General features: G+C 39.4%; 1 protein-coding gene across 1 annotated transcript in view; it reads left to right on the top strand.

The window, feature by feature from the left end:
- The window catches only part of mtrex (Mtr4 exosome RNA helicase), a 27,121-nt gene continuing 13,738 nt past the window's right edge, over positions 1 to 13,383 (top strand). Inside the window, 14 exon segments of the mRNA XM_056737398.1 lie at positions 1 to 123; positions 643 to 780; positions 1,080 to 1,146; positions 1,302 to 1,364; positions 1,441 to 1,553; positions 1,643 to 1,817; positions 2,646 to 2,736; positions 2,829 to 2,953; positions 3,054 to 3,152; positions 3,393 to 3,510; positions 4,191 to 4,322; positions 7,539 to 7,618; positions 11,857 to 11,967; positions 12,062 to 12,163. Coding sequence (XP_056593376.1) covers positions 26 to 123; positions 643 to 780; positions 1,080 to 1,146; positions 1,302 to 1,364; positions 1,441 to 1,553; positions 1,643 to 1,817; positions 2,646 to 2,736; positions 2,829 to 2,953; positions 3,054 to 3,152; positions 3,393 to 3,510; positions 4,191 to 4,322; positions 7,539 to 7,618; positions 11,857 to 11,967; positions 12,062 to 12,163 — 1,512 coding nt within the window. The 5' untranslated portion in view covers positions 1 to 25.

Here is a 13,383-nt window from a genome sequence, read left to right on the forward strand (position 1 = left end):
CACTGTGGGAGTTGGGTTTACAGCCATGGCGGACGCCTTCGGTGATGATTTGTTCAGTGTTTTTGATGAAGACCAGTCTGGCTCTGGTAAAAAAGTCATCCCAAAGTTAGAAACTCAGTCGGGGTGAGTGAACAGACAGTAAATATGTTCATCAGAATGTGTCCATTGGCTCTCACCGTCAGATATCGCGGTATATGTCTCGCCATGCTCGTCGCATGCTGCGTTCAGTCGCGCGCACATACTTGTCTAGTCTGATGCATCAAATATTAAATACAAACTATACGTTGATGTTACATTTTTAACAATACAGTATTTTAAGAAAAACATTAAACGTCATGTGTTATGCATATCATTTGAACTTTCCTAAAAGTGCGTGTGTGGTTTAACGTGACCACTAATACAATGTTAGTTTGTTCCTCGTGCTTGCTTTTTACAAATTAGTTTTGACCATACAGAGTAAAACAGAACAATATGTGTGTTACATTGTACAAGGTTAAAATGCTAACTGACAACTCATTAAAATATGTAGAATAATTACATTTGAGGCCTGGAGATGTCATTCTTGTTAATATACTGCAGTCATAATTTATCATTAATATATTTCTATTTAATAATATTAATATGTCTTTGTAATTATCTAAGGAAAACGACTGATAAAGGAGGTAATAAACAGACGGATTCACCAACTGTCCGCAAGAGAGATGCTGATCTTGATGGTCCAGATGAGATGGTGCTGGGGAAAAAGCAAAAACTGGAAACTGTGTCGTCTGAGGAGATCAAGTAAGAATTGTCCTTATTTTGTAGGAGCCGTCAGCATTGTGTCTTCAAAGAACACACTGGATGGTTTACCCCAAACCCCAAAAATGTTTTTCATACAATGAAAGTGAACGGTGGCTGTCAGACAATGTCTAATTTTGCTTTCCATTAAAGACATGCAGGATGGAATAACTAAAGCGAAAAAATACAAATTTTTAATAATTTGTGGTGTTGTTTATCCAAAATGTGTAAAAGACGTTTAGGAGAAAACTTCGTGAGGACTAAATATATGATGAAATGTTTTTATTCTTGTTGTCTTTCAGTTTGGCAGAGCTCATGCCTAAAGTAAAAACGGAGCAGGTGGAGACAGTGGAGGGATGCACACATGAGGTCTGGACATCATGAATAAAAATATATTTAATGCATTGAAGTGTTTGATATCTAGATTTATGGACTTATGATCTGTAATAAGTTGCTCTGAATTCATTTTTTTATTTGAATAGAATGCTGTATGTCCATTTGTTGACCTCATCTTCTGTTCTCAGGTGGCTTTACCTGCCAATGAAGAATATAAACAGCTAAAGCCACGGGTTGGAAAAGCTTCTAAGGTAGCTTAAACTAAATGTGAACACTTTCTGTCTACATTTGTTACTTTTGTTTGAAGGCTGTTCTTCCTTCTTTCAGGAGTATCCATTCGTACTAGATCCGTTCCAACGTGAGGCCATACTCTGTATCGACAACAACCAGTCTGTGCTTGTGTCAGCCCACACGTCAGCGGGGAAGACAGTGTGTGCAGAGTATGTGTCTGTTAGATATTGTTTGTCACACGTATAGCATTTAGACACAGAAGAAGACCTGAGTCTTTGCTTCCTCTCTTTGGCTGCAGGTATGCCATCGCTCTGGCGCTCAGAGAAAAACAGCGAGTGATCTTTACCAGCCCCATTAAGGCCTTGAGCAACCAGAAGTACAGAGAGATGTATGAGGAGTTTCAGGACGTGGGTCTGATGACCGGTGATGTCACGATTAACCCCACAGCTTCTTGTCTGGTCATGACTACTGAGGTGAGACAATAGCCTGTAATTGACTCCCACACATGTCTGAAAAAATCTAGAGTTATAAAGAAGGCACGTGCCTGCGCACCTCGCGTTGTATAAAGAAGACTCATGTCTGCGCAGCCCACGTTGTATATGGAAGACGCAGACACGTGTCGTCTTTATACAATGTGAGCTGCACAGGCACGCGTCTTCTTTATGCAATGCGAGATGCGCATGCACCTGTCTTTAGACAACTCGAGCTGTGCAGATTTGCATCTTCATACATTGCGGCCTGCACAGACACGAGTCTTCTTTATAAAGTCAGGTGGGTCTGCGCAAACTTCGTGCCTCTTTTTACAGTGTGAGCTCCTCTGTTATTCTGATGTTATATTCAATAAAAGTTATAAAATGAGGCGCGTCTTTATACAATGAGAGCTGTGCAGAAAGGCATCCTCTTTATACAATGCGAGCTGCGCAGACACGCATCTTGTTTATAAAGTGCGGTGGGTCTGTACAAACTGCGTGTCATCTTTATGCAGCGCAAGCTCCACTGTTATTCTGATGTTATATTAAATAACAGTTATAAAGTGGTGCACGTCTTCTTTATACAAAGCGGGCAAACTGCACCTTCTCTTTATACAGCGTGAGCGTGACAGTTAAAAAGTTAGGCTAGTCTGATCTATACAGTGTGAGGTTTATTGCCCTTTAGCCTTGTTCATGTTCACAACGTGAGAGAAGTGAAACATTTGTTGGAATCACGATTGTTGGACGATGGCATCGTCTATTGGCCCAACCCTAATCAGGACTGGTCCATGTTTATTTGTTTGTTTATTGTTTGTTTGTGTCTTGGTTTAGATTTTGAGGAGCATGCTCTACAGAGGATCGGAAGTTATGAGGGAGGTGGCGTGGGTCATCTTCGATGAGATCCATTACATGAGAGACTCGGGTTTGTGGTGTTTAATCATCAAATGTCAAACAGTTGATTAGTGCAAACAGTCTAAAAGTGTTATTGATGTAAAATAAACTTGTCTTGTGCAGAGCGTGGGGTGGTCTGGGAGGAAACCATCATCTTGCTGCCGGACAATGTGCACTACGTCTTTCTATCGGCCACTATTCCCAACGCTCGACAGTTTGCAGAGTGGATCTGTCACTTACACAAACAGGTGGGTTGCTATTGCCCTGTTTCATAAAGTTCATTATTTAAAATAAAGCTGATCTGTCCACATGACTTCCTGTTCTGACTCGCCTTGTGTTTACACACAGCCCTGTCACGTGGTGTACACGGACTACCGACCCACTCCCCTGCAGCACTACATCTTTCCAGCAGGGGGTGACGGACTACATCTTGTCGTGGATGAGAACGTAAGCGAGTCAAATATTTCATTCGGTCATCTGGGTTTTAAAGCATACTGTGCCACCCTCTGTTATATGGAATTCAATAAGCCACTCCTTGTTCCAACCAGTCTGGCAGGCCATGGGCGTATCTGTCATTTCCACAATGCCATGTCTTCAATTTATTGAATGGAAAAGAGTTTTGCGCAACTACCGAGCTATCAACATGTTGTGGTTATGTAATCATAATATTTTGGTGTTTTATGTCAGGGAGACTTTAGAGAAGACAACTTCAACACAGCCATGCAGGTCCTGAGGGATGTGGGGGAAACAGGAGGCAACAGTGGGGCCAAATGGGACCCGAAAGGCAGAAAGGGTGGAACCAGAGGTTTGTATGGATAAAAGTCAACATGAAATTAAAGGAATAGTTCACCAAAAAATGAAATTTCTGTCAATTATTCACCCTCAAGTAGTTTCAAACCTGTATAAAGCTTTTTGCTATGTTGATGTTAGCAACTGAGATTTCTGACGCAGCATTGACTACCATTAAAAAAGCCCAAAATAGAAATAGAAATTTAAAGGAGCATTAAAGGAGATATTGGGCGAGTCGAACTATAAAAAAAAAATGAATAGCCCTGAAGTGTCACAAAAGCAGTGTGACGCATGCATTTTACTTTGTCGAACATAAAACATATTTTAGCTTCTTGATCCACACCTTTAAATAACTTGCCTTTACAGCAGATTTCACCATCATCTCAATTTTTAACCCCTTCCCTTACTTAAAAAAGATCAAATCATTTTCCTATGAGAAATTCCTTCCCTACATTTTCCAAACATAGATTAAGGAAGCATAACAAGTTGCAAATGACATTTTGGGCTGAATTCTAAAATTAATGGGTCCTTTAAATAAAAATAGTGAAGTCAGTTACCTCAAGCTTTTAAAAATGTAACCCCATTAACCTCCTGTTACCCTTATCTCAGACAGACTGGCATTGATTTACTGTGCATCTATATCAAGAAGGTTCACACTTGATAGAATACTGAATTATTATACTGATGTGTTCACAGGTCCATCCAACGTCTTTAAGATTGTGAAGATGATCATGGAGAGAAACTTTCAGCCGGTGATCATCTTCAGCTTCAGTAAGAAGGAGTGCGAGGCTTACGCCCTACAGGTGGCCAAACTGGATTTTAACACAGGTATCTCGTTACAAACTTTTTCCATGTTTTAAAAAAAATCGGGTCTCTTCTGGATCTGCCAACTCGGAAAAAGTGAAAAAAGACAAATCATTTACTTTTTTTATGTGAGCAAGCCTTTGAGAAAACGAAGAAATAGGGATGCGTTTGTCTTGAGTATCTTCACTTTAAAAACTGTGTGTGTGGTTTGTAAACCACACCTTTTCTCTCCCGAATGCGGTCATGACCGGACCAACAGGGACCGGAGAGGCTTCGGGAATGGTCCTGGGGAAACTAGTGTGCTTATTGAAAACAATGTGTTTGGTGTTCAAAAAGACGTGACCTCGTTGCTCGTTCGCTTTATGTGACCATTAGACATCAGCCAGGTTAACCAAAAATGTATATCACGTGATTTATGCACAGTTTGTGAGTGAAGTATGGTATAATGCTGCTGGATCCGAAAGCTAGAGGGCGCTCTCGTGCAGAAACTCAAAATACGCACTGCGGAAGAAGACCATAACACAAGTAGTTTAGGAAATGCCTAAGGACATGTTTTTATCACTGTTCCTCAAGCCTCCTCGGGTATTTTCATGATAATAAATTATATTTATAATGATCATGTTTGACAGGTGTTGCATTTTTAAAAGCACGTTATAAGCGACTCAAACTCGCAGAACTTTTAGATCGAGCAGCATTTCCTTCTGATCCCAGAGCAGTCAAGCTAAGCATCAATAAAATAATCAAAACCTTGCATTATCGAAGCCAGCTCGGTTTCAGCAGGATTTAGTGGTAACCGCGGTTAACCGGCACATGTCTAGTGACCATAATTTTTTTGTTTTGTTGCTGGAAGCACAGGCTCACAGCCTGGGCGGAGACTAGCAGCTCAATTGCAGTTATAGAGACACTCAGCAAAACAGAGCGTTTCTCCTCGCATGCAAAAGTGGGCATGTAGCGCATGGTTTATTAAAAGATCTGTGGTGTTTTACATTCATGCATTTGGCAGACGCAGACTTACATTGCATTATCCTATACATTTATACATAGGTATGTGCAATCCCCTGGGATCGAACCCACAACCTTGCGTTGTTAACACAATGCTCTTACCACTGAGCTACAGGAAAGCTGAAACTTCACAGACACGTTATGTGGACCCCTATGATTTATATTACATTTGTGTAAAACTAGAAAAAGATCACCCCTTTAAGTAAACATTTTTAAAGCCCAAAAATGAAATTCTGTCATAATTTACTCACCCTCAAGTTGTTCTAAATCTGTATACATTCAGTTCTCATGAACGAGGAGAAATAATTGAGAAGAAATAATTTTGGGTAAATGCTTGTATACAAACAGTTGTAGGTCACCATTGACTAGCATAGTAGGAAAAATTACAATTTAGTCAGAAGTGCCCCAAAACTGTTTGCTTTTCTAAATTCTTCAAGATATCACCTTTTGTGTTCAACAAAACAAAGAAATGTATAGAGAAATCTTTCCTACTATGGGAGTTAATGGGGTCCAAGATCTGCCTGGTCACAAGCATTCTTCTAAATATCTTTCTCTGTTCATCAGAACACAAATATTTATACAGATTGGGAACAACTCTACTGACTAAATGAACTGTTCCTTTAAGTGGTTTGTCTTTCTCTTTTTGCTTGAAAAGATTTATTCCTCCTATAAATTGCAGAAAAATGTTATAAATACAAGTCATGGCCAAAATGTCAGAAAAAGAAATGTGCTGAAGGTTTGGACCGTTATTGGATCCGGGGAATTTTCATCTATTCCAGAATTTGCAGCAGTCACAGAGCCTGACACGTTAACTTGTCTCTGTTGATGTGTTGAGCTCTCTGCTCTCTTGATGCAAAGGGATGCACACGATCACAGGCCACATGAGCTTTAAAGAGCTTCAGCTGTGGGACTGCTGTCACTCCCCATGATGCTTTTGCAAGTCTAATTAGATTTTTTAAGGGTCTTGATGTGGTGCACACACAGAAGCATTTCATAATCGTGGTCTTGTTTTGGTTGGGAAATAACATGCACTTAAAGTTAAATCTTGGGCCTTTGATGGTATATGTTCGCGGTGCTGACGGTCCACACAGCTGTTTCTGTTTAACAGGTCGTGCTTTGGGTAGGGAGACTGTTTTGATTGGCTCTGTCTAAGCAGATGTCGTAATAAGAGCCGTCCAACCCAAGTGTGATTTCGTAGAAGCTTTCCAGAACATTTTCAGCTTCCAAAGTCTAGGAGTCTGTTAGTTTTCTGTGTCTTTCAGAGGCATTGCCTTCTACAACGCATTTACAGCCTTAACTCTTGCTGTGGACACTTTAAAAAAAAATTAAGAGGTGGTTCGGTCGTCGTAAAAGAAAATGCAATCACAAATACTGGGGATAGTTCACCCTAAAATAAACTGTACTATGGAAGTCGATGAGGGCCAACTTTGTTTGGTTACCAACATTCTACAAAATATTTTCTTTTGTGTTCTGCAGAAACAAACAAGTCTTACAGTTTTGAAATGACAAGTTTTTTATTTAGGTGAACTCTCCCTTTAAATGACAGTTCAATTGCAAGAACAGTAAACACGGGTTGTGGGGACCCAGTGTTTTTATGGTGAAAAGATAATTGTTTTATAAATTAAAGTCGAGTTCTTTTAATTCCTTTCAACTGTTTGTATTATGAAATTTGAATTATTGTTTATATTTTATATTAAAATATAAACTAATTTCTGACAATGTTTATTTTACTTAAAATCAGTTTTGTACTGTCTATCAGCTGTTGACGTCCAATGTATAATATTGGTCCTAAATTGAAACCGGTTGCATTGGAGAACCCTTGATCTATATTTAGTTGACATTGTGTTATTTTAATGCGTTAAGCCCTCTAAGATCTGATAACGCCACGTGTCACGTGCAGAAATAGAGATGTTCTAATCCCAGATGATCCATTGTTTCTGGGCCGTCTTCAGAGTTGGAAAACATAGCAGCTTTTCCTTCTCTCGCACTCATCGAGTCTTTCCATTCCCTCTTCAGTATCATTCTTTACACCCTGCTACGTGTATCTCTGGCCTGCAGCGGTTCTCATGTGATCATGGAAACTCCTTCAGCATCGGTGTTAAAACGCACACTCTTCAGCGATGCCTGAATTCTTTTAAAGGCCTTGAACTCACCCGTGTGAAGCATCAATGTACAAGTTGTTTTCTTTTGTCCAGCTGCTGTCTTTCTAATCCCTCATGATTTTCTCTTTATCTGTAGATGAGGAGAAAAAGCTGGTGGAGGAAGTGTTTAACAACGCCATAGACTGCCTTTCTGATGAAGACAAGAAGCTGCCTCAGGTACTCGGTCTTGACAGTGTTAACATGACCTGACAGATGTGTTAGTTTAGTTTTTCCAATATATGTGAAACTCTCCAAAGTGGTTGCTTTTGAGGATGTTTTATTGGAAGTAGGGATTTCACAACATCAGACTTTAAAGGGACAGTTCACTCAAAATGATATCATTGAAATCATTTACTGGCTCCCAGGTTCTTCCAAACGTGTAAACATTTCTTTGTTCTGTTTAACACAAAATAAGTTATTTTCAAGAATGTGGAACACCAAACAATTTTGGGGCAACATTGACTAGCATTGTAGTGTTTTTGATGCTATGCTAGTGAATAGTGCCCCAAAACTGTTTAGTCATAAACGTTGTCTGAATATATATATATATTAGGGCTGTCAAAATTACCGCGTTAATAACGCGTTAACGCAATTTCATTTTAACGGCACTATTTTTTTTTTTGTGCGGTTAAGGCAGCGCGCATTTTCTGTTCGACCCTTGGCCTTGCCCTTAGTTTGGGAAATGGACATGCAGCAGCAAACAGAAATGGAGAAAGAATAAGGTGTTCTGAGCGAAAAATTCATATATAAAACGATGTCTGATGGTTCTGAGGACACGATAAAAGTTATCTGCATTAATTGTCGATGTGAATTAAGTTATCACCACAGCACGTCGAGTTTCAATATCACTTGATGGCGAAGCATACAACTGATGCAGAGAGCTCTCCGCCCCCTCGCCAAAGTCAGACAACACTCGATTGTTTTCAGCGGAGACGGATGGACAACTCCACAAGCTAAAGTCAAAGAGGCGTTAAGACAGACAAACACGGTTGCGCTCACCGGAGATTACTGGACTTCCCTCAGTAACCATATCTACCTGGGGGTCACTGCTCATTATTTTGGCATACACTGGAAACTTCGGTCGCACCCTTTGACCGATATGAAGACAGACGAGAGGCACTTTCTGCAGGTAGCCATACAATGTAATATTTTATACTCAAAATTAGCACACTGACTACCGATAGTGCGCGCAAAATGACTGCAGCGGACAGGCAGCTCCCTTTCGAGCATATGCCTTGCATTGCACACAGCCTCCACCGAGCTATCACAGTTTCGCTCCAGTACAGCCGGTTTGACAGTGCCTTGGCAAAATGTAGGAAAGTAGTGTGCCATTTCAAGCATAGCCCAGTGCCCTGTTGTGCGAAAATGTAAACAGGCTTGTGTAAGCAAATAGCTGCAAAGAAAGAAGTAATGGAAACCTGTTGTTTTTCTATCTTCTATGACCTTTGAAACATGTCTTCATACTTATGTCCAGCATGGTTTGACTAATAATAAACAACATACATTTGCATAAAGCATCATTATTGCCGATGCCCATGTTGAATAGAGTATTACAATCTTAAAAAGTAATAATTTAAGGTTCATTTAGTACGGATAAAAATGAGTCAACTCATGACAATCGTGCGATTAATCGCAATTAAATAGATTAAAAAATCGCGATTAATCGCACATAACAATAATATTCACAATTAATCTTCAAATTAATGTAGAATTAACATTCTTTAACAGTGTCATTTTATTAATGAATGCAAACATTCCGATTTTAGTACTGTAACTGATGTCTCTATTAAATTGATTATTTTAACATTAATTGTAGCCATTCAACAGTATAATTGAGAGCCATCATGTAGGAAATATACAGACATTTAAGGAAGTTCTCAAACACTTAACAGTCTTTAATGCTAAATTATAAATTAAATGCAGAAGAATTCTTGTTAAAGCTACAGAATCACATTGATTTCTTCTTTATTTTGTGCTTTGATTAACATTAGTGACAAGTTTCACAGCACCACGTTTATGAACGTGGCTCCTGTCTCAGTACGCAGATCTGACCGTCGCCGCACTCCCATTTTTACAACTCTTTGCATTCATTTAAGATTTTATTTTACACTTTGAAGTCTGTGCTTCAGAAAATGCCAGACAAAACGGGATTACGGACATAATCTTGTGTGGTTTTATCCATTCAAGCACGAAAGAGAATTCAACAGGGATTCTGTGCTGTCTGACAGAGATTCACAGAGGCAGCCTTTAGTCCGTGACTGTACACACCAGATTGGACCTTGCATTGCATTTTGCCGCATCCCACAGTTTAGAAGCTATCTATCTTCATTGAACATGTCAAAGCAACGCTTAAGGGGTTTAAAAGCCTGTACACGAATTAGAGCGTGATTACATAATGTAACCCTAGAAAAAGGATGTCGAAACAAACAGATGTTGCGTTATATATTTTCCACGCGTTAATTTGAAAAAAAAATATCGCATACGTTAACCCGTTAACGTTGACAGCCCTAATATATAAACTTGAGCGTTAGTAAACAATGACTTAGTGAACTATGCCTTTGACTACTTTTGTGGCCAAAATAAAAATAATTTACGATAGCGATATCATTACAAAAAGTGCTATCAGTCAACTTTATCTTGAATTTTGTTTTTTTGTTGTTACGTTTTTTTGTTAATAAATCAGACTCCGCATACTCCGTAATGAAAGAGAAATTGTTAAACACTACCACAACCTATTACATGAAAGGTATCTTGAAAGGCTTGAGTTCGCTAGGTTTTAGCACATGTCTGCCTTTCCTAGTTTGTTCATACCTTTAGACATACAGCTATTTCTGTGTCTCTAGTTGTTTATAACCAGCTTTGACATCAAGGTCCCTTGTGTTTGAGCCATATGTTTTCATTCACACTTCATTCTGTTCCTATGCCTTGTCCTTTTTGTTCGAAAACACATCTTTTTCTCTACGTTTTGTACTGAGATTGTTTTTTCAATGTGAACAAAGCTTTTTGAAAACGCTCTCCAAATAAATCTAAAAATGTTGTAATGTAGACTAAACGGAGACTTGGAAATCAAAGCATTTTTTGTCGTGTGTGCGCAGTTGTTTTAGCTGCGAATAAGTTTGATAGGGTTGTTCAAGATTATGACATTTTACTCATGCGCATTACGAGAATTAAAGCGTTTTCTGATGTTAAGTGTAGATGAAGCATCTACACAAGCTTTTTCAAGGGTTTTAGAAGATTTAAGAAACTTAGTCATTGTCTTAGCTCATCTATAAACAGCTTTGCATCTCTCATCTCCCCTTAAAAGGCAGTTCACTCCAAAATAAAAATTCTGCCCTTTACTTATTCAGCTTCAAGTTCCAAATCTGTATAAATGTATCCGTTCTGATAAACACAGATATTTAACACAGGAAAAATTAAAATGGTAAACAATAGTTTGCTTTCCTACATTCTTCAAAATATCTTTTGTTTTCAGTGGAACAAAGACCCTTTTCCTACTATGGTAGTTAATGGTGGCCAAGACCTATTTAGTTACAAGTATTCTTTCAAATACCTTTCTCGGTGTTCATCAGAACAAATAATTGTATACAGATTGAAACTTGAAGCTGAATAAATTATGGCAGAATTTTCTTTTTGGGTGAACAGTCCCTTTACAATTGTTAAATTTCTCTGGGCCACGTTTAGTTTGTGCAACTTAGAATGAACACAGTTTACACTTTAAAGGCTGTCCTTAAATGAATAAGCCTTTTTTTGTTTGACCAGAATGTTATATTTGGCTCGAATGCTGTTGCTTTGGTTAACGAAGGTCTACCGCATTACCCACAGTAAAGTCGAGCTGTACGTGCATGGCTTGTTCAGGGATGCTTTGTGAAAATGCGTGGCTTTGGCAAAAGAATTTGGACATCCTCGAAGGTTTCCAGAAGCTCATACATTTTTCCATTCATGTCCTCCTATCCATCTTTGAGCGTGTTACTCCCGCTTCCACATTTGAACTGTTCCTTCGTCCATTTCCACATTGCAGAAGCGCAGAATTTGGACTGATCTCAGATCAGATTTTCTGTGGACACCGCTCTGCCAGTTAAGATAAACTGATCCCGGATCAGAACTCTTGCATTTGGAGGATGAGGGATCACAGGGTCTGTTTCATATAAATGTTTCCTTTACGAGGTGACGTGCCATCTGTCAGCATGGTTTGTTCTTAATCTGTCACAGGATTTTCTCATGTGCTGGCACTTGTGAATGTTACAAAGTTAACAGAGAACATTACATTACACAAGTAAACTTATTTACTCTAAAAACGTTGGTAAACAAACAACATTGGCCACCATTGACTTCCATTGTATGAACAAATTTTTTGATGAGACTGAATAAATGATTTTGGGTGCGCTGTCCCTTTAAATGATGTCGTCTCTTTACAGGTTGAGCATGTTCTACCGTTGCTCAAGAGGGGGATTGGAATTCATCATGGAGGTCTGCTTCCCATCCTGAAGGAGACCATTGAGATTCTCTTCTCCGAGGGCCTGCTGAAGGTGAGATGTCTTGGTGGGATTCGTGGTTGTGTTGTTTATGTTGTAAAGCTATGTCCCCATTCATTTTCATTAAATCATATTTCTTTCCCTCTAGGCTTTGTTTGCTACGGAAACTTTTGCCATGGGGATCAACATGCCCGCTCGAACCGTCCTCTTTACCAGTGCACGCAAATTCGACGGCAAAGACTTCCGCTGGGTGAGTCACAAACTTTTTTGATCTTATGACTTCCAGCAGCAATCCCTCAATCTACGGACAGAGTCGAACAGTGAGGACACGGGGTCGAGCCGCAGCGCTGTCCAAGTTGCCACGTATTGTTTGCGTGAATGAAGCAACGATTCAAGCTGTTGCGAATCAAAGAGGCCCTCGGCGTCTCCGGCACAGCGCGAGTGAGCGATGGAGGCTGCCATCTAAAACCTTCAGTGGGGAACATCTGGTATCCATGAGCTTGCCAGAAGGTTTTGGCTAACACGCAGCAGGCACCGAGCCCCTCTCTGGGACTAAAAGGGATAAAAACTGATCAGGGGTCAGCACAGGGTTGCAGTAATGTAGCAGAAGAACATTTGGAGGGGTTTTTGAGCAGAAACAATATTTGCAAAACGAATGGGTTGAAAGCACAAGCTCGCTGTTTGAGGTTCATGCCAGGTTGTGATTAATCGGCGATGTGCCAGTGAGAACGTTTGAAGGAAAGAGAGTTGAAAGCACTTTCGGGTGCTGCAGGTTTTTCCCAAGAGTAATGTTTATTAGTGACCACATACTGTGGTGATTTTTAGCACCGTTATGAATGTCAACAGAACATCCAGCTTCATGATCGATGATTAACGTAGAACCGTATGTATAATGTTCATGGTTAGACACCTCAAAGTGATTGTTCACCCAAACATTTTAATTCTTTCATCATTTACTCACCCTCTTACTTCTTCAAACCTGTATGACTTTGTTTCTTCTGCAGAACACAAAAGAAGATATTTTGAAGAATAATGTTAGTCGGTCCCAATTCACTTGCATTGGTTTTGTGTCCATACTGGAGAAGTTAATAGGTCAACAATAGGTTAATCGGTTAACAACTTTCTTCAGAATATCATCCTTGATGTTCTGTAGAAGATAGAAAGTCATACAGGTTTGAAATTACAAAAGAGGAAGTAAATGATTACTGAATTTTCATTTTTGGTAACATCAGAGCCGTTGAGAGAGAGTGTTGAGTCCAATGGAACAGTTTTTTTCACAGCAGAGGCGGTTAGAAGTTACTAGTAAAACATGGAGCTGCAGCAAATCAGACCAATTGTGACAAACTTTTAACCCATTTATAGACACAAGTCTTATTTAATGAATAAAGAAATGAAAGAAATAAAGCATTTAAAAAGAAAAAAATAACTTCCTGGAACTTCTGTTGACGCTCTCACTCTATTTCTGTCTCT

Source organism: Triplophysa dalaica, chromosome 22 (assembly GCF_015846415.1).
Source record: "Triplophysa dalaica isolate WHDGS20190420 chromosome 22, ASM1584641v1, whole genome shotgun sequence".
NCBI lineage: Eukaryota > Metazoa > Chordata > Actinopteri > Cypriniformes > Nemacheilidae > Triplophysa > Triplophysa dalaica.